The sequence below is a fragment of the Parambassis ranga genome, chromosome 2 (genome assembly GCF_900634625.1).
Source record: "Parambassis ranga chromosome 2, fParRan2.1, whole genome shotgun sequence".
NCBI lineage: Eukaryota > Metazoa > Chordata > Actinopteri > Ambassidae > Parambassis > Parambassis ranga.
The window spans coordinates 35,903,956-35,925,402 of NC_041023.1; the positions used below are offsets into that span (position 1 = coordinate 35,903,956).

The window sequence follows — 21,447 nt, forward strand, 5'->3', positions numbered from 1 at the left end:
GCTCCTAGCGCAGCTCTGACACACACTGCTCCTGGTCCGTCTCCGCTGCTGCCTGCTGCAGCTAGTGGAGGTCAGTCAGAGAACCCTTTTTACATGGCACAATGGCCGTTTGAGGAGTCAGGAGGTCTCAGTGCTCCTGCAAGGACATGCTAACTAGCCTAGCTTAGCAAAGGTTATGTGTTAGTTTTGACTATACACATGTGATGTGTAATAAATTGTACAACAAACGGCTTAGTAGCAAACTCCCCAGTAAAGATAAGGTACTTCTTAAAGCTAGCTAAATGCTAACTAGCCATCTTAGCAAAGGTTACATGTACATAAATAAAAATCGGTAATTACAATTGTTCTTTAGAAGATATTTTATGAGGTGAAAGAAGAACACCTCATTTTATGGTTGACAAACAGTTATTTGCAACAATCTGTGTTTTTGTGTGATTATGTGTAATAAATGTGACACTGAAATCTACTGTGTTGTGTTCATTTATTATTTGAGGCTTAGGACACTTACAAAACAGCAAAATATCATGAAATATTTGGATTCTTTCTTTGCTTCCATGTGGATTTGAACCGTTGACTTCCAGAATTTCTTCCCTCGCCCCCCCCCCCCCCCCCCCCCCCGCCCTTCTTATACAGACAATTCTTCTGCAGACTGAAAATCTAAAGGTCCCTGGTTCAAGCCTGGGTTTCAGCATCCCCATAGAAGTTCATGTAATTTCCCTCATTGTGGGGACAAATAAGGTTTTGACTTGATAGTGCTGTGTTTCATCTTCTTACCACAAGGGGGCAGCAAACCTCTGCGTTCCTTCAATCAGGTGTACATGAAGGTAGAGATACAGTTTTTTTTTCAATTTAAAGTAACCGAAAGTAACTTCATATTTTATACATAATATAAAAAAACATTAGATTTGTCGCTGCATTTAATGACACATTAAAGTAAATTATTTCTACAGACTAATGTTTTTTTAAATTAATTAATAAAGTTTATGATTTTATTAGAAAATGAAATTACTGTAATATATATTTAATATTTCAGAGGATATGTGTGTGTGTTTTCTGCCTGTGTCACCACAAGTTACTCCACTGTGTTGCTGTTGTTGTATAGCTTAGTTGGGAGAGCATTAGACTGAGGATCTAAAGGTCCCTGGTTTGATCTTGGGTTTTGGCAGCATGCATATGTAATGTTAAGGCACACGAAAGCTTTTTTTGTGTGAAGTGTGCAGAAGTCATGTGATTTTCACCCACCCACCCCAACCACCCTCTTTGGGGGAGGCTGTGCTGTGCGCACCGGCGGGGCGGCACAGCTCCTGCGCTCCTCTCCTCCTTATCTCCTGGAACTCTTTAACCACTGGCGGACTTTTGCCCCCCTCCCCCCGACAGGAGGAGATAAGGTTAAAAAAACCTCAGACAGCGGGCTCTAAAACATGTTTACCTCCAAGTCCACCAGAAGCCTCTCCAAGTATGAGTCCAAGTCAGAGTCTACGCTGCTGCCGCCATGCTCCATGGAGCAGATCGGCATGGTGGAGTGTAAACCAAGCTGCGCCTCCAGCGCGCGCTCGGCTGGGAGCAACAGGAGCCTCTGTGCGCCAGAAAAGTTACAGGTAGGCCTCATCAAGTGATTTTATTATTATAAAAAACTGCAAATGTCTACAAAAAACTACAAAGCAATGTTCTTCATGCGTTTTTAGAACAATAAACATTTTTATTAAAATTAATTAAAAAATTATTACAATTTTTTGAATTCTGACATATTAGCTATTATATAATGTGTATTTTTTTCCTGTTTTAGCTAGCTAGCTATAATGCTAACTAGTGTTGTTTAGCAAATGTTACTCGTGACTATGCACATAAAAAATAAGTTGTACATTAAACTGCTTACTAGCAATAAAAAAGGTCCTCCATAAAGCTAGCTAAATGCTAATTAGCCTAGCCTTATGTGTCAGTTGTAGTTATACACCTGTTAAGTAAGATGTACATTAAACTGCTTTCTATCAAACTATCCAATATAGAGGTCATTCTTAAAGATAGCTAAATGCTAACTAGCCTAGCTTAGCAAACATTATGTGTTAGTTGTGACTATACACATGTGATGTGTAGTAAATTATACAACAAACTGCTTACCATCAAACTATCCAGTAAAGAAGAGGTAGTTCTTAAAACTAGCTACATGCTAACTAGCCTAGCTTAGCAACTCTTATGTATTAGTTGTGCTTAAAGCTAGCTAAATGCTAACTTTAGGCTAGCTTTAAGCATTACTGACAGGTGTATAACTACAACTGATACAATGTTTACTAAGCTAGGCTAATTAGCATTTAGCTAGCTTTATGGAGGACCTTTTTTATTGTTAGTAAGCAGTTTAATGTACAACTTATTTTATATGTGCATAGTCACGAGTAACATTTGCTAAACAACACTAGCTACACCCTAACTAGCCTAGCTTAGCAAAGGTAATGTGTTAGTTGTGACTATACACCTGTTGTGTAAGGTGTACATTAAACTGCTTACTAGCAAACTATCCAGTAAAAAGAAGGTAATTCTTAAAGATATATAAATGCTAACTAGCCTAGCTTAGCAAAGGTTATGTGTTAGTTGTGACTATACACATATGGAATATTTTAATCATTAAACTGCTTACCATGAAACTGTCCAATAGAAAAGAGGTAATTCCTAAAGCTAGCTACATGCTAACTAGCCTAGCTTAGCAAATGTTTGGTGGATTAGAGGTTAAAGGTTAAATTTTGTTGTTAATCATTGCTAAAGTTCACACCTTCCACCAAGTCAGCCAGTCGGTTGTAATATTGCACAATTCCCACCAAAGCCAATGGATGACGCCGACCTCCCTGTTAACGGGTAGATTATTTTAACAGGTGCATTTGATTGGTTCAATAACTGCCCAATCATTAACTACACACCTTGAGTAACTATGACAGATTACATGCAGCCGCTCATAGAGGAGTAAAAGGCAAGGAAGGCATGACAGCAGGTTGTCATTATGCAGGTAGGCAGCAAAATATATATATATAGCTAACATAATAGCTAAAATAATATATATATATTATTTTAGCTATTATGTTAGCTTTATTTAGCTTAGCAAGTTTCTTGTTTTTTTGTTTTACTTCCTGTTTAGGTGTACATTAAACCACTTACTATTGAACTATCCAGTAAAGAAGAGGTAATCCTTATAAGCTAGCTACATGCTAACTAGCATAGCTTAGCAAATGCTATGTGTAAGTAATGCTGCTTCATTTTCAATATCCATACTTTACTGAAGAACTAAAAATTTTTATTTGTTTTAATATCTGTGCTATTATGCTAGCTTTAGTTAGCTTAGCAAGTTTCTTTTGGGTTTTTTTACTTCCTGTTTTTGTTTCAGTGGTCAGCCTTTGTTTGTGCGTCTCAGTTGTTTTACTTCCTGTTTAGGTGTACATTAAACTGCTTACTATTAAAACTTAGAGAAGATTGAAGCAAGGCGTCTGGACTTGGACAGACCTCAGTGGGTGGGTTTGGGTCAAACTTAAAAACAATAGCACTAAATGTTTACATAATTACCTGTGATGATCTAGCTGACTGGGCCAGGTGTGTCTAACGACTGGCTAACGACTATGAAAGTGCCGGAGGGGGACTGGTTGACAGCCCTTTGATCTTGCTGTGAGTATGTGCAAACTTCCTGGGAATGGATTGAGTCACTGCATTGTATGTGGTAGAATGATGATGTCTGAGGTCTCCAGCTTAACATAGATGGCTTCCTTGACTCCTCTTTCAAACCACCTTTCCTCTCTGTCTAAAATGTGAACATGTGAAAGCTGCTTGGATGAGCAGCGAAACGTCTTCAAGAAAACTCTACAAGTCCAGACGCCTTGCTTCAATCTTCTCTACGTATGATGTATGATGACATTAACCTGCTTACTAGCAAACTAACCAGTAATGAAGAGATAATCCTTAAAGCTAGCTACACGCTAACCAGCATAGCTTAGCAAATGCTATGTGTAAGTAATGCTGCTCCATTTTCAATATCCATACTTTACTGAAGAACTAAAAAATTTTATTTGTTTTAATATCTGTGCTATTATGCTAGCTTTAGTTAGCTTAGCAAGTTTCTTTGGGTTTTTTTTTACTTCCTGTTTTTGTTTCAGTGGTCAGCCTTTGTTTGTGTCACACCCCTCCCACCCCCCCACCACCACATGCTTGTTTTAGTTAAGGTTTTGGACTCAGGGGGGGAACTAATCTCCTTTTTTTACTGACATGTCTTAGGATATGACAAGCCTTTGAAGTTTAAGCCAAATCACGTTGGAGCTGGCTCATGTGAACGCCGGTCATGTGGTTTTGGTTGGAAAGGCCACCACAGGTTTTAGATCACAACCCTATGAAAGTCTCTCAATAATAATGCCTGCCTACCAGACAGAAACAAATACTAACATGCTAATATATTAGCCGTTACACCCAGATTCTTGCTGGGTTTCTGCAGAAGCTTAGCATGCTAATGCTAACATCAATGCTAATGATGTTTATTTTTTAAAGGTAAAGACAGCAGCAAGAGTCCCACACTTAAAGGAAGTCAGCGTGCTGACCTTTGCATACGCAATACAAAATCAGTTCTTCTAGCAAAAAGTTAGATAGTATGCTAAGATGTGCACAGTAACTATGCTAACAAGCTCACTGAGAGCTGCAAAACAAATGATAAAATGCTAATATATAAACTGTTACACCCAGATTTTTGCTAAAATATAGTTAGCAAGCCTAGCATGCTAATGCTAACATCAATGCTAATTATGTTTATTTTTCAAGATACAAATAGCAGTAAGATTCCTGTGCTAAATGAAAGTTGGCAAGCCGCCCGCGCTTTAGCTGGTTGGCTAACACTTAAAGGAAGTCAGCATGCTGACAAAATCAGTTCTAGCTAAACACTAAAGTTAGCATGCTAAGATGCTCACAGTAACTATGCTAACAAGCTTTCTGAGAGCTCATTATATTATATATTATATTATTATATTATATTATATTATATTATATTATATTATATTATATTATATTATATTATATTATATTATATTATATTATACATAATAAGTCAACAACCTGTGACTTTTCCTTCATCTTTACAGGACAATGGCGAACAAGGCTTCGACAACCTGGCCTACGAGCACGGGAGCCAGGGCGACCACTTTCCACCCAAAACCTGCTCCAGAGCCTGTTTTAAACTCCTTGGACTCACCTCCGAGCACCAGGCCCGAGCGATCAAAGCCAGGCTCTGCAGCCTGACCGGGGTTGTTTCTGTCATTTGTTCCGCTCCCTTACATTTGGCCAAGGTGGACTATGACACGTCGGTCACCACGACCAGAGACATCGCCCTGGAGCTCCGCGGTTTGGGATACTTGAACGTCGAGGCTGCCGTGCGAATCAAAGTGGACGGCATGCACTGCCGATCCTGCATACAGTCCATCGAGGGCCACGTCGGAGAGCTGTCAGGGGTTTTGCACGTTTGGGTGTCTCTTCAAGAGAGCGCGGCATTGGTTGTGTTTCATCCTCTCCTGGTTACACACCAGGAGCTGAGAGATAAGATCGAGAGCATGGGGTTCGAGGCCGCGTTATTATCCGAGGATCCATCAGGAGGAGATATAGCCTACTGGCAAGGGGGTGCGTCCGCCCGGACAGTGACTGTTTGGATTGTAGGGATGACTTGCAGCTCGTGTGTGCAGTCCATAGAGGGGAGGATTTCACAGATGGCGGGGGTGCAGTCCATTGTGGTGTCGCTTAAAGAAGAAAAGGGGACCATAACCTTTGACCCCAGTCTGACGGATCCGGGACGCCTCAGGACAGCTATTGAGGACATGGGATTTGACGCATTACTCAAAGGTACACAGGAGAGTCTATACAGTTTTACATAAACCCCCTTACCTCTGTTTCCACTTGTTGCCTTGGAAACCAGGCTCTCCAGTGTCACTCAGGAGGGCTCTTAACATCAGCTGCAGACAGCTTGCCAAGACATGGAATTAACTCGTGGAGATTAGGAGTAGATTCTTTCATGTTTCAATTTCAGCCGTTAATCCACAGTCTGACTTTAATTAAAACCAACAACTTAGAAATACTTTATGTCTGTAAAAAAAAAAAAAACAATGTAGAAAGATTGACATTTATAGTCCTTTATTGAATAGCTCACGTGAGCTTTATCTCAAGATTCACACCAAGATTCTTGCTAAATATAGTTAGCAAGCTTGGCATGCTACTGCTAACATCAGTGCTAATGATGTTTATTTTTCAAGAAGCAAATAGCAGCAAGATTCCCGTGCTAAATGAAGGTCGGCAAGCCGCCCGTGCTTAACCTAATGCTAACACACACTTCTTTATTGCACCTTTGGGCAAGATCACATGTAAACCTCTGCACATGTGACGTACAGCAGTGACTTAGCATTAGTAAGTAACCTTCCTTACCACACGGTTGGCTAACACTTAAAAGAAGTCAGCATGCTGACCTTTGCATACGCAATACAAAATCAGTTCTTCTAGTGAAACTCTAAAGTTAGCATGCTAAGATGCTCACAGTAACTAGGCTAGCAAGCTCACTGAGAGCTGCAAAACAAATGATAAAATGCTACTATATAAGCTGTTACACCCAGATTCTTGCTTTCTAAATTATAGTTAGCAAGCTTAACATGCTAATGTTAACATCAATGCTAACGATGTTTATTTTTCAAGGTGCAAATTGCAGCAAGATTCCCATGCTAAATGGTCGGCAAGCCACCTGCGCTTTAGCTACATGCTAACACAAGCTTCCTCATTGTCTCTTTGGGCAAGATCACATGTAAACCTCTGCACACACGTCGTACAACAGTGATTTAGTGATTTAGCATTAGCATAAAGCCTTCCTTACCACACGGTAGCATGCTGAGCTTTGCATACGCAATACAAAATCAGTTGCTCTAGCGAAAAGCTAAAGTTAGCATGCTAAGATGCTCAGAATAACTATGCTAACAAGCTCATTGAGAGCTGCACAACAAACACTAACATGCTAATATATTAGCTGTTACACCCAGATTCTTGCTAAAATATAGATAGCAAGCCTAGCGTGCTAATGTTAACATCAATGCTATTTTTCAAGGTGCTAAATGAAGGTCGGCAAGCCTCCCACACTTTAGCTGCATGCTAACATGCACTTCTTTATTGTACATTTGGCCACGATCACATGTTAAGGCTGTTCCATACTCCACAAGAACAGAGAACTCGCTCCTTGCTCCACGGGTGGTAAGAGTAAAAAAAAAAGTTTGTTTCGGCACGGAGGTACCAGTGTTTGTGCAGATCTCCTCATACGGCCCTCCCACGCAGCGCACGTCACACACAAAAGGTTGACAATGCAATTGTATTGCAAATTGTGCGCACAGTCGTGGTTACTTGGCCTAACGAGCTGATAATTTTTATTAATTTTTATCGCCACCTTTTGGACAGACACTCTCCTCTCTGTGCACTGTGTTTCTCCTTCCAGGAGCTGTTTGCCAGCTGCTCATCTAAACTGTCCATTGTCATTGTGCTTCCTCCTTCTGTCTGTGTTCTGCACCTGAAGAAGCTCTTGCGCTTCTCCACATTCATCATGCCCACAATAAATTCCGACCAATCACAGCATGGTTGACGCACAGCCTTGAGAGAAAAAGTTCTGCCTGGGCCATGTGTCTGAGAGAGCTGCACAACGGGCGGTCCGAGAGAAAAATGATGCCATTTTGTGGGCGTAACGTCGGCAGGGGGGAGGGAGTTCTCTGTTCTCGTGGACTATGGATCCAGCTTTAACCTCTGCCCACACAACGTACAGCAGTGATTTAGCATTAGCAAATAGCCTTCCTTAGCACATGGTTGGCTAACAATTAAAGGAAGTCAGCGTGCTGGCCTTTGCATACACATTACAAAATCAGTTCTTTTAGCGACACACCAAAGTTAGCATGCTAAGATGATATAGCATGCTAACTTTGGTGTGTCGATAAAAGAACTGATTTTGCACACACTTCAGGACTAAAGTGGTTGCAGCCTATGGCATTGTTCATTCTACTTTCAGAACCAATAAGGAGCTCCCAGAGTCATGAAAAGTTCAGGCCTGCCGGCTCTGGAATTCCTGACCTTCCTGACTCGCAGTCGCTAAGCAGGGCGGGAGTAATTAACGGCGCCAGATCACAGGCAACCATGGCGAGCTCTTCTGCGATGAAAGTACAGAAATGCTTTATCTGCATAAAAGGCATGACCTGTGCCTCCTGTGTGGCCAACATCGAAAGACACCTCCTGAAACACAAGGGTGAGGTTTTGACACCTACCGAGGTCCTACTGGGGGTCCAAATGTCTAAAGGTATAAAGTGTTCCAGGTATCATGTCTGTGTTGGTATCACTGATGGCTGGGAAGGCGGAGGTGAAGTACGATTCGGGCGTCACGGACGCCGCCTCTGTGACTCGGCTCATAAAGGACTTGGGCTTCGGTGCCGATCTGATAGAAGACAACGCCGTGACCAACGGGAAGCTGGACCTCGCGGTAAGTGCTCAGACATCAGACGTTTCGGCAAACAGCCGAATAAATAACTAGATACAATTGTGCAATGTTTAGATATCGGGGATGACGTGTGCGTCGTGCGTCCACAACATCGAGTCCAAGCTCATGACGACCAAAGGAATTCTCGGCGCCTCGGTCTCCCTGGCAACCCAAAAAGGACACTTCCAGTTTGACCCAGAGGTTATCGGAGCTCGAGATGTCATGAAGATCATTCAGGTACTTATCACGTAATTCCTTCATCTATTTAGCTACATGTGATGAGATGTTGTTTGTTTGTTTTAAAACCAGAACCTTGGATTCGAGGCCAGTCTGGTGAAGGCGGGTTTGAAGAACAACCTCGATCACGCGGAAGATATTCAACAGCAAGTATCTGATTATTTTTTTTTTGTAGGATAGGAACCAGATAAGACTGGAACCGACCGGTTCTACATGAGGTCCTTTTGTGCTTTTCAGGTGGAAGAACTCCTTTTTGCTCAGCCTCGTTTTCGGGATCCCCGCCATGGCTCTTATGATCTACATGATGGTGATGGGCAGTCAGCACCAGGAACACGGTGGTGGCTCCATGCCTTTCGAGCAGAACCTGCTGCCGGGCCTGTCCCTTCTCAACCTGGCCTTTTTCTTGCTCTGCACCCCCGTGCAGGTGAGAGGAAACCAACAAAAACATGTTTGGTAATAAGACAACCGATCTTCTTCTTACAATCCTCCCCACCCCCCCTTCAGATCTTTGGAGGCCGGTACTTCTACATCCAGGCGTACCGCTCCCTGAAACACCGCACAGCCAACATGGACGTGCTGATCGTGTTGGCCACCACCATAGCCTACGTTTACTCCTGCGTGGTACTCGTCTTCGCCATGGCCGAACACGCTGTCCAGAGCCCCGTCACTTTTTTCGACACCCCGCCGATGCTCTTTGTGTTCATCGCTTTGGGGCGATGGCTGGAGCACATCGCAAAGGTACGATAAAAGTCCGTCAGGGGACAAAGACAGGAACAGGGACCTCCCAGTGAGTCTTTGGTCTTCATTTTTTTAGAGTAAAACATCCGAGGCTTTGGCCAAACTGATGTCTCTTCAAGCCACCGATGCCACAGTGGTCACTTTAGGACCAGATCACACGATCGTCAGGTGAGTCGCACAAGAGAACCCAACAAAAAACCAGTATAATCCAAATACCAGGTGCAGCCAAATGCCGCTGTGCCCCGAAACTACCACCACCGCCGAGGACCAACGTCACTACTACCAAGACCCAAAAATCAGATCAGATGCTTGTTGATTTGATGATGATGATGATTGATTGAGGCAGATCTTGCCCCTTGTCCCCCTTTGTAATTGAGCTAATGTGACAAATCAAGCACCTGGGCCACATAACTCCTGGAAAAGGAGTCCAAGACTAGGTTCTTTTTCAGGTCTTGTGCTCATATTTTATGCATAAATGTACCTAACTAACTACACCATTTCATCCCGTAAGCGAGGAGCAGGTGGTGGTGGACCTGGTCCAGCGGGGCGACGTCGTGAAGGTCACGCCTGGAGGAAAGTTTCCAGTGGATGGGAAAGTGATCGAGGGAAGCTCAATGGTCGACGAATCCTTAATCACAGGTAGGAGGATTAAGGGGACCACCCCTGGACCCCCACCGCACCCCAAATTCACGATCCGTACTTATTTCCCATCAGGAGAACCGATGCCCGTCACCAAGAAGTTGGGGAGTCTGGTTATCGCTGGATCCATCAACGCTCGCGGCGCACTCCTGGTGGAGGCCACCCACGTTGGCGCGGAGACCACTCTGTCTCAGATTGTCAAACTGGTAGAAGAAGCCCAAACCTCAAAGGTAAATGTCGGGTGTTGTCCGGGGCTGGTGGATAGTGGTGGTTTTGGCTAACCCCCCTGTATTTACTTACTTATCCAGGCCCCCATCCAGCAGTTTGCGGACAAGCTCAGTGGTTACTTCGTACCGTTCATCGTGTTTGTTTCCATTCTCACGCTGGTGGCCTGGCTGGCCATCGGTTTTGTCAACTTTGACATCGTGAAGGAGAACTTCCCAGTAGGTTCAAAACGGTTTTAACGCTCTGGCAGAACCCGCTTTGATACCCCCTCTCTCTTTGTCTCTGAACCTTCTCGCAGGGTTACAACAAGAACATCTCCAAGGCCGAGGTCATCGTCCGCTTCGCGTTTCAGGCCTCCATCACCGTCCTGTCCATCGCCTGCCCCTGCTCTCTAGGTCTGGCGACTCCGACAGCCGTCATGGTGGGCACGGGTGTTGGCGCTCAGAACGGGATCCTCATCAAAGGAGGCGAGCCGCTGGAAATGGCTCACAAGGTGAACATTGCTGTGCCAACAATCTGACAACAAACCGCGGCCGCACAGACACACAAAGGGTTGTGTGTCTGTGCGGCCTCTTAGACCAGGTTAATAAGTCCTGGTATGCAGGACGTGCAGTATACTGGCTTCCAGGTGCAACCGATACTTGTTAATCTTCTTACTTAATCTGGGATTAATGAGCAATTGTACTGAGGACTTGCTCCTGTCACTCAAACGTGAAGCGGTTTTCACCGGTCTAGTGACACCGTGTGGCGTAAGGGGTTACTGCTCGGTTATTTTTGTGTGTTTCTGCACCTTCAGATCAAGGTTGTGATGTTCGATAAGACCGGCACCATCACCAACGGGGTGCCACAGGTGACTCGGGTGCTGGTGCTGTGGGAGATGGCCCGCATGCCCCTGAGGAAGATCCTGGCGGTGGTCGGCACGGCGGAGGCGAGCAGCGAGCACCCGCTCGGCATGGCTGTCGCCAAGCACTGCAAAGAGGTAAGAGGCTAGTTAACAAGCGCGTGTTTTCGTTGTCGTCGTTGTCGTCTTTTTAATGCCCAGATGAGACAAAGTCTGCGTCCAACTAGGAGCTGGGAGCCGAAGTCCTCGGCTACTGCCAGGACTTCCAGGCGGTGCCCGGGTGTGGGATCAGCTGCCGGGTGTCCAGCGTGGAACACCTGCTGCTGCTGCAAGAGAGGGAGGAGCATTTCCTGCTGCCGGGGACCACTACTGAGGAGAGCAGCCTGCAGTCTGCTGAGGAGACCACGTCTGCAGGTCTGAGGCCCAGAGGCCTCTTTTTAACAACACTTTAAAAAGTGCTATAAATTAAATACAGTGTTTCAAACAATCAATACACTGTAAAAATACTGTAAATTAAATAGTGTTTCTAACAATCAACACTGTAAAAATACTGTAAAATTAAATACAGTGTATCTTACAATCAACACCGTAAAAATATTGTAAAATTAAATACAGTGTCTCTTACAATCAATACAGTATAAAAATACTGTAAAGTTAAATAGTGTTTCAAACTTTCAAAACACTGTAAAAATACTGTAGAATTCAATAGTGTTTTAAACAATCAAAACACTAAAAATGCTGTAAAATTAAATAATATTCCTAACAATCAAAACACTGTAAAAATACTGTTAAATTAATGACAGCGTTTCAAACAATCAATTTTTCTGCCTTCTAGTTAAGGGGTCATCTTACTCTGTCCTGATTGGGAATAGAGAGTGGATGCGGAGGAACGGTCATCACATTGGAGCAGACGTTGACGCCGCCATGTCGAGCCACGAAACCAAAGGACAGACGGCCATACTTGTGGCAATTGACGGTGAGGACAAAAACAGACTTTGTTGCTATGATGTATAACGTTTAGACATCTTTATAGGTGTGGCCTTCTCTTGCAGGGGTTCTGTGTGCCATGCTAGCCATAGCGGACACAGTGAAGGCAGAGTCGGCATTAGCGGTGCACACGCTGAACAGCATGGGCGTGGAGGTGGTAATGATAACCGGAGACAACAGGCGGACAGCTAAAGCCATAGCTGCGCAGGTGGGGATCAGGAGGGTGTTCGCGGAGGTCCTGCCGTCGCATAAGGTGGCGAAAGTTCAGGAGCTGCAGGAGCGAGGACTGAGGGTGGCCATGGTGGGAGACGGTGTCAACGACTCGCCTGCTCTTGCCCGCGCGGACGTCGGCATCGCCATCGGCACGGGCACCGATGTGGCCATCGAGGCAGCCGACATCGTCCTGATCCGGGTGGGTGGCTTGCTTACTTGACACTCTTGTTAAAACCGTCTGACCTGATGGGTTTTCACGCACCGCGCAGAACGACCTGCTGGATGTGGTCGCCAGCATCGAGCTGTCCAAGAAGACAGTGCACAGGATCAGGATCAACTTTGTCTTTGCTCTGATCTACAACCTTCTAGGAATACCCATTGCTGCAGGTACACCGCTTCAAAAGCATCAAATCCTTTCAAAATAAGTCAAAATAATTGTAAAATAATGCTCATGTTGTCGCCTCCGTTATGTAGGTGTGTTCATGCCGGTCGGCGTGGTGCTCCAACCGTGGATGGGCTCGGCCGCAATGGCCGCCTCGTCTCTTTCGGTGGTCCTGTCTTCACTGCTGCTGAAACTGTGAGTCCGTTTATATGAATTTGTAACTTTATAAGTCGTAATTAGCATAAACCAAGCGGCTCAAGTGTTAAAACTGCCTCAACCTCTAGAGGCTAACTCCAAAAGCCAGTCCCCATAGACTCCCATGTTAAAATGGCCAACTTCACATGTTTACAGCCTGGCTCCACAAACAATTCTGGCCAATCGGCAGCCGCCACCTTTGGCTGCATTCACGCTCCTTTATCTTTGCCAATATTTGGAGTTTTGGTGGACTCTAAATACTAATTGACTCATCTCTTAAGTCTAAGTGAACAGTCAAAGTTCTTTGAAGGTGTTGTTGGTGCTCAGGTTTCAGTTCTCACCATGATCTTGCGAAGTCAACCCGTCAATGACCTTTGACCTCTTCAAAACACTGTAAAAATTACTGTAAAATTAAATACTGTTTCTAACAATCAAAACACTGTAAAAATACTGTAAAGTGAAATACAGTATTACTAATAATCAGATAATAATAATATTATTTATATATAATATAATATATTTTTCAATTTTATTTAATTTTATAGAATTTTTATAGTGTTTTTATCTGTACAACCACTACTATTATGTTTCTACTATATTATATTACAATTATATCCTCACATGCAGCATTTTTACAGAACAGTACTACTACTACTATTGTTACTGATTACTATTTTACAGCACTTTGCACTATCTTTTACAGTGTTTCGATTTATTTAAGGTGTCATTTGGCACCTTCAGGTTAAGTACACTCAGGACCTGTTTCCTTCAGGTATAAGAAAACTTCGGCGGAACTGTATGAGGTCCGAGCGCGAGGCCACATGAAGAGCCTTCGCTCGTCTCAGATCAGCACACATCTTGGTGCGGACAGTCGCCGCCGCAGCCCCGCAATACCCTCTCGGGAGCAGCTAAGTCAGAGCAGTGCGACCCCACCCATCCTCTCTGGCCAGGGGCCGCCAGTCAACACACCACAGGAGCCAGACCGACGATCCTTACTGGACCACCAGACTGCAGGGAACCTCAAATAAAAAGGGAAGATGGGAACAATGGCTGGTTTCTCACAGTTTTTTAAATATATTTATGTAAATATAATATTTTGTTCACTGATAATCAATCACTTTTGTGCACATTAATAAATCAGGTTTGCTTATGTGACACTGCAGTTGATCAAACTGGAGCTGCTGTGCACGCTGTTTGGATAAGGCATATAAATAATGCATGTTGCTGATAAAGAAAAACTTTTTCCAAATAAAAATACTTTTGCGAGTTTGTGTTTTGGTTGGAAATTGCACATCCCATCCAAAAAATGGGAAGCCTGATAATGAAAAGAACAAAACCAAAAAAACTAAACACTAAAACTGGAAAATCCTAAAAAAGGTGAATTTTTCAACATGTTTTCAGGATGAGTAGTTAAAAGATATTGTTACTATCTTGAATATATATTTTTATGGTGTAGCTGTACAGTATTTTATACTATAGCACAGCATAGCACAGTACAGTGAGTGTAGCATAGCACAGCACAGCATAGTACAGTAAGTATAGCATAGCACAGCACAGCATAGCATAGCACAGTACAGTGAGTGTAGCATAGCATAGTACAGTAAGTATTGCATAGCACAGCAGATCATAACACAGTTCAGTGAGTATATTATAGCATAGCACAGTACATTATGTATAGCATAGCACAGTACAGTGAGTGTAGCATAGCATAGCACAGTACAGTGAGTATAGTATAGCATAGCATAACATAGCACAGCACAGTACAGTAATTATAGCATAGCACAATTTTGTACATTATATATGCTTCATATGTGCTTTTATATCCTCTACTGTTAATACAGGCTCCACATGGACATAAGTGTTAATCCAGACAAGTCAAATCCAGGTCTACATCAAGATGATGGTATCAGACGTCCAAGGAGGAGCAGCAAGAAGACATGTAGCCTCTATAGCGACGCCACCAATTACATGAGCGACAACACTCAAAATTTTATACAGTTGTTTACATGTTTACTGTTATTACAGTGAAAACAACAGACCTTTTTTATAGTGTGCAGAGGAGATTCATTCATTGCTTTTCTTTATCTGGTTCTGCCTCATCGCTCATGTTCCAGTCAGTCAGTCATTCTTCCTGCCGGGTCCCTCTAAGCTCTGATCTGCATCTCCTCTCGCTCAGTCACCAAAGTGGGCTCCACGGAACAACCTGTCAGCAGGACTTTGGCATCCACCATTGCAGGGTTTTGTTTGCCCCTTCACACAGTTAACGTGAATAATTTTGTTTAGCTAGTATGAGTTTTTAGCTTACACTCTTTTTTGTTAAGATAACATTATTTTCTTTTTGAAAAATAAATAAAAATTAAAAAAATACTTTAAATAAAAAAAAATAATTATATATTTTTTCTTTAATTTAACTAAATTTTTTACGTACGTCCTCTATAAAGTGCCTCTCCATCCTACCCACAATTCTTTGCAGTGGAACAACTGAAGTTTAAAAAAAAAAAAGATTTAATTAATTCAATTAATTTGAATAAATTATAAAAAAATAATTACATTTAAATTTTTTAGTAAATAATTAAATACAAATTTAATATTGAATTGAATTACATTAAATTCAATACCTTAACACCTGAACTTTTTTAACTTAATTTAATTTAATTAATTATAAAAATAATTCTGTTTAATAATTACAATTTAAAAAACAATATTTTTTATAAAAAAATACAATTAAAAATAAAATTTAAACATTTTTTTCTTTACAAAATTTTAATTGTAAAAAAATATTATTTGTTATAATTTAATTTTTTTCCGTATTTTGTTTTGCTAGCATATGTTTTTTTAATTACCTTTTTTTATTAAACTAACATTCTTTTCTTTTTGATATTTTCTTTTGCTAGCATAAGGTTTTAGCTATAAGCTAACATTGTCATGGTTTGTTGTTGATTCGAGTTTTTATGTTTTAGTTATTGTCCTGGTTTTGGTTTTATTTTGAATATCTAGCTTGTCTTACTGTCTGTTTTACTTCCTGTTGTGTTTCCCTCCTTGTTGATTGGCTGCCCCTCCCTGATCGTTCTCACCTGTGTCTTGTTAACCCTTTTGTATTTAAGTCACTTGATTTGTGCGTGTTTCCAGTGTTGCCATGTTCACCTTTCGTGGTTAGTTTAAAAGTTTTAAAGCTCACCTTTTGTTATATAAACCTTTTGTTAAAATTAATTTAATTAAATTTTAATTATGTATAAACTAATTTTTGTAAAACATTTTAAATAAAAAATAAAAACTAAAACTAAACATTCTCTTTGTTTTGTTAGCTTCAAGCTAAAACATAGAAAGTGGCTGAATAGCTCAGTGGGTAAGGCCACCTACTACGTAGGACTGCAGGAAGATCAAAGGGTCACCAGTGTGGGCCCTTAGGCAAGGTCCTTAACGCTACTAGTACTACCGCCTACCTCATTATGAAATATGAGTGATACAAATACTGGAGTCACAGTACTTTCTGAAAGTCTACTAGAGGATGTGAATGCAGCACTACAAACAATCCCTACTGTGACCATCACTGAGACCAACAAGCTAATGTAAACCACAGCAACAGTGCTTGAGATGCTTGGCCACAAAATATCTGGAGACTGAACAATACTGAAAGAATATATGGGAGTGAGAGGCATCACATGCTGGCAGACCAGAAAGCAGACCACCACAACCTCCCTGAACAGGAACCAGTAACCATCACAACAGCAGATATCAGAGAGAGGGTTTCAAACATGAAGAAATGGACAGCACCGGGGCCTGACATGATCCACACCTACTGGCTGAAGAAGCTAACTGGCCTCCATGAGCGCCTGGCAGCTCAAATGAACCAGTTCCTAGTAGATGGGACTCACCCAGAGTAGCTAACTGAAGGCAGGACAGTCCTGATCTTGAAGGACCCCCAAAAGGGAGCACATGGATCCTGGAATGCCTGGAGCTGTACAACATCAATAGGACCCTAAGGACCTTCATAAGGAACTCAATGGGGCTGTGGAAAACAACCCTAGTGGCCAACCTCAAGCCAATTGCACAAGTCTCCATCAAGTGCGGCATCTACCAAGGAGATGCTCTGTCCCCGCTGCTGTTCTGCATAGGCCTGACCCCCCTCAGCTAGATCATCACCAAGACTAGCCTTGGTTACCAACTACAAAATGGAGCAACCATCAGCCACCTCCTGTACATGGATGACATCAAGCTGTATGTCAAGAGTGAGCGAGAGATCGACTCACTGATCCATACCACCAGAATATACAGCAACAACATTGGAACGTCATTCGGACTGGACAAGTGTAGTCGAATGATAACAAAGAGAGGGAAGGTTGTCAAGACTCAGGGAAGCTACCAAGTACCTTGGAATCCTACAGGCAAATGGGAACCACAAAGAAGCCGCAAGGAAAGCAGCCGCAACCAAGTACCTACAGAGAGTAAGGCAAATCCTAAGGAGTCAGCTAAATGGGAAGAACAAGGTCCAGGCCATCAACACCTACGCCCCACCGGTTATCAGATACCCCGCTGGCATAATAAACTGGCCAAAAGAGGGCATAGAAGCCACTGATGCATGGAATGCATGGAAGACTTCACCCCAAGTCCAGCATCCTGAGGCTGTACACTAAGAGGAAGGAAGGAGGCCGGGGACTGGTGAGCATCAGAGCCACCATCCAAGATGAAACAGCAAAATCCACGAGTACATCAGGAAGATGGCCCCAAGCGATGGAATACTTAGTGAATACCTCAGGCAACAGAAGCCCGGTGCAGAGGAAGAGGAGCAAGAACCATCATGGCAGGACAAGCCCCTCCATGGAATGTACCCCGACAGATACAGAAAGTGGCTGACATCGAGAAGTCCAGTGGCTGGAAAAAGCTGGACTGAAAGACAGCACAGAGGCACTAATCATAGCAGCACAGAAACAGGCCCTGAGCACAAGATCGATAGAGGCTGGGGTCTACCACACCAGACAGGACCCACAGGTGCAAACTGTGACGCCCCTGAGACAATCCAGCACATAACAGCAGGGTGTAAGATGCTAGCAGGCAGGGCATACATTGAACGGTATAACCAAGAGGCAGGCATAGTGTACAGGAACATCTGTGCCAAGTATGGCCTGGAGGTCCCAGGGTCAAGATGGGACACACCTCCAAAGGTAATTGAGAATCAACAAGCTAAGCTAAGATGAGATAATCAGAAACGCACCGTAATCAGGAACACACCGCAGAATAGGAAAAAAGCAAAGAAAGAGGAGAAGGCAAAGCTGGGAGCAAAGGTTAAAGGCCCCAGAAATAGACAAAATCCAGCCTGCTCTGGGGTTGTCACAGTTTGTCACATGTTTATATATGTATATATATATTACAAAAGAATTCACAAATAATCTCTGCATAAACATTCCTCTCATTACTCTCTCGGCATTTCCTATTTTAGTGTTAGGTCAGTGTTTACATGTGGAGACACCGGCCGAGTGCTCGACCTTCCTGTAAAAGCCAAGTGTCTCTAGAACCTTTATAAATCACATGACGCTGATAAATAATATGACTAATAGAGCTTTTTTTTTTTTAATTGGTAACGACCTGCCGGTCTTTCCTTTAAACTCGGAGAGACACGACGACCTCGGCTACATCTGCCTAATTAACACTTCATTATGTACACCAACAGCCCTGGGGACCTATAAGACAACAGCAGGGATGATGCTCAGAGAGGTCAGGATTATATATATACACACATATATATATATATATATATATATATATATATATATATATATATATATATGCTGTGTGCACGTCCCCTCCGACACTGGCTTGTTAGATTTATAGAGCCAAACTGTTAAAGACTATTTTCAGTGGAGGGTGGACAGACGTGTATTAATATTCTACTTCATCTAGATCTATGCAGCCGAAGATGCATGGCTTCCACATTTGGAGCTGGGCCATTTTTCATGCTAATCTGTGGGGACCTCACTGTGAGCTGATAAAGGGTCTCAAGGGAGAAGCTGGAGGAGGCTTCTAATATGTTATATAGTCAAAAAGAAAAAAATTAATAAAAATAATAAGCTGGAAAGAGGCTTTATATCACATTCGGGTATAGAAAAGACTGTAAAAACTCTTAAAACGCGCATCGATTTTTGACATCTGACGCTCTCGCAAACCTCGGCCAATAATTGAATCCAATAATTTGTATCATTTTCTATCTATAACGTGTGATTTCACTTCCTGTCTATTATGTTAGCAATGGAAAGTCCAGCGCTTTTAATTGAGCTGTTCTTTTTGAACGGCTGATTGAAACGATCTGTCTCTTTCAGCTCCTCAGGTTTTTTTTGTTGCTTTAATTAATTTATTATCATAACCAACATGTCGCTAAGCTATATAGCCCATCGTCGCCATGCACAACTCATCACGGTGGTAACCGGAAATGGTAGTGGCCTCGCCTAAAAACCCAAAGCACGAGTCAAAAGGAAAAGGGACTGATGGTTAAGACAAAAAAATGTGCTATAAAATCCAGTGTTAAGCTAATTTAGGCTGATTTTTTTGCAGTTCCTCAAATGGCCACTAGATGCTACTCCCAAATATGGGTATATTTTTAATTAAATTAATTTTAAATAATTATAATAAATTAATTATATTTTATATTGTTTAGTAAAAAAAAAATTCTAAATTAAGTTAAGTTAAAAAATGTATTATATTTTTTAAAGAAATTTAATTTTTATAAAATAATACTTTTTATAATTTTATTTTATTTTATTTTGTTTTTGTTTTAACTACGTCTCCTTAGAGTGCTTCTCTGGCTCATCCTACCCACAATTCTTTGCAGCGGAACAACTAAACTTTTAAAATGTTATTAATTTTAATTAACTACAAAAAAAATAAATTATATTTATTTTAAAATTGCGAAAACTTTCTTTTTTTACAAAAAATAAAAATTAAATTAAAAAACTATATATTTTTTAAAATTTAATTTAGTTTAGCGTTATGCTAGTGGGGGTTGTAGGTGGGGGGGGAGGCAAACCTTAGATGTCAAATGGTGAAAGTGACGAAGTGACGAAAGTGACTTCAAGTTACCGTTGAAGTGAAAACATGATGCGTTCAGGAATCGGAATCAGACACCTTACACGTAGGTACATGTTTTGTAACTTGATGATGATGATCTTCATCTTAATCCCTTTGGGCCTCCGCTGTCACAATCTCGTCAATCTCTAGAACACGCTGCTGGCTGTGTCGTAGTCCTTGCTGACGTGGGAGGTGCTGGGCAGGGACTTGAGGTACTCCAAGTGCCTCCTGGCATCCTCCTGGTTGTGCCTGATGTAGTAAACAATGTAAGCCGTTACCATGGAGAACCAACAGAACATGGCCACGAACATGGCCACGTCCGTCGTCTTGTGGTGGAAGTTGCAAAAGTTAATTCCGGAGTCCAGGACGTGGATCACCGGCTGGCCCACGTATTCCTCGCGCACGGACGTGTAGCAGCTGACCTTGTTCGCCGTCTCGGGGTCCAGCCTCAGCTCCCTAAGAACTTCTTGCAAGGAGCACTCGCAGTGCCAGGGGTTGCGGAAGAGGCGGACTCGGGCGCGAAGCTCGCCGAAGGTGTCCCTTGGGAGGCTTCGCAGGTGGTTGTTGGAAAGATCCAGCGTGCGCAGGCTGTCAGAAATCCCCTGAAAGGCCCCGACCTCCATGCTCTCTAGGGCGTTGTAGGACAAGTCAAGTTCCCTGAGGCGGTGGAGGTCTGCGAAGGCCTCCTTCGGGATGTGCCTGATCCGGTTGGACGAGAGCAAGAGCACCACGGTGTCCTTAGGCAGATTCGACGGGATGATCTCCAAGTTGCGCGAGATGCACTGCACCACCATGCCGTGCCTGTCCATGCAGTGGCATATCTTCGGGCAGGTGTGCACGGTGGCAGAAATCATCCACAGGAGGAGCAGCATGAACAGAAGAGGAGGGTGGGGTACGGATGACCTGCACCTTTCTGAGACCCCCATTAGCTACAAAACTAAAGGCAAAACCACATAAGGGGCCGCGCTGGCAGCGTTCGAAGGGGTCACGGTGACTTGGTATGGCGGCAAAAGGTGCCAAAAGTTTTCATCCTGGCTGCTAAATGAGATATCGGAACGTGCTGACAGACCCAGTCCTGAAGATGGATCCGATGTTGAAGGGTTCATCCTCTCTCAGCTGACTGAAAGACCACAAAAAAGAACACAGTTAACTCTTCGCTTACTCCTCCCTAACGTTACTGTTCTATAGGACAGCCACCATACCGACCGATAACGTCAGAAATTAGTGGAATAATTTGAAAATTAACACACAAAAGTGAGTTTTATGTTATTTGGACCTACCTCACATCTCCACCGCTGTGGAGTTAACCCATTATTTGTGCATCTACATGCCGCACGAGCCACCCGATGATGATGATCAATCAGAAACCAGCGCAAATCAGCAGCCTCCCGTCGGAGCAGCCATGCAGCAGTACAGCAGGTGCGTCTCTCTCCC

The 21,447-nt window shown here is 42.8% G+C and overlaps 2 protein-coding genes across 3 annotated transcripts; one reads left to right on the forward strand and one right to left on the reverse strand.

The window, feature by feature from the left end:
* The first annotated feature begins 1,204 nt into the window (after window positions 1–1,204).
* atp7b (ATPase copper transporting beta) lies at window positions 1,205–14,220 on the forward strand. 2 transcript variants are annotated; one of them, XM_028395777.1, is made up of 20 exons: window positions 1,205–1,598; window positions 5,100–5,850; window positions 8,036–8,269; window positions 8,337–8,500; window positions 8,573–8,734; window positions 8,807–8,880; window positions 8,972–9,158; window positions 9,239–9,472; window positions 9,549–9,640; window positions 9,984–10,111; window positions 10,187–10,341; window positions 10,420–10,554; window positions 10,635–10,829; window positions 11,133–11,315; window positions 11,405–11,591; window positions 12,013–12,153; window positions 12,230–12,576; window positions 12,647–12,764; window positions 12,852–12,954; window positions 13,727–14,220. In XM_028395777.1, exons 1-20 carry the CDS (start codon window positions 1,422–1,424, stop codon window positions 13,980–13,982), a joined length of 4,023 nt encoding a protein of 1,340 aa, XP_028251578.1. In that variant the 5' UTR covers window positions 1,205–1,421; the 3' UTR covers window positions 13,983–14,220. The 2 variants fall into 2 exon arrangements, with proteins under 2 accessions (XP_028251578.1, XP_028251585.1); XM_028395784.1 differs by lacking the exon at window positions 1,205–1,598 and adding an exon at window positions 2,925–2,995.
* A 5,939-nt stretch (window positions 14,221–20,159) lies between these two features.
* Window positions 20,160–20,885, reverse strand: LOC114432133 (leucine-rich repeat-containing protein 3-like). Its single transcript, XM_028399946.1, has one exon. The coding sequence runs from the start codon at window positions 20,883–20,885 to the stop codon at window positions 20,160–20,162; it is 726 nt and encodes a 241-aa protein (XP_028255747.1).
* Between the last annotated feature and the right edge of the window lie 562 nt (window positions 20,886–21,447).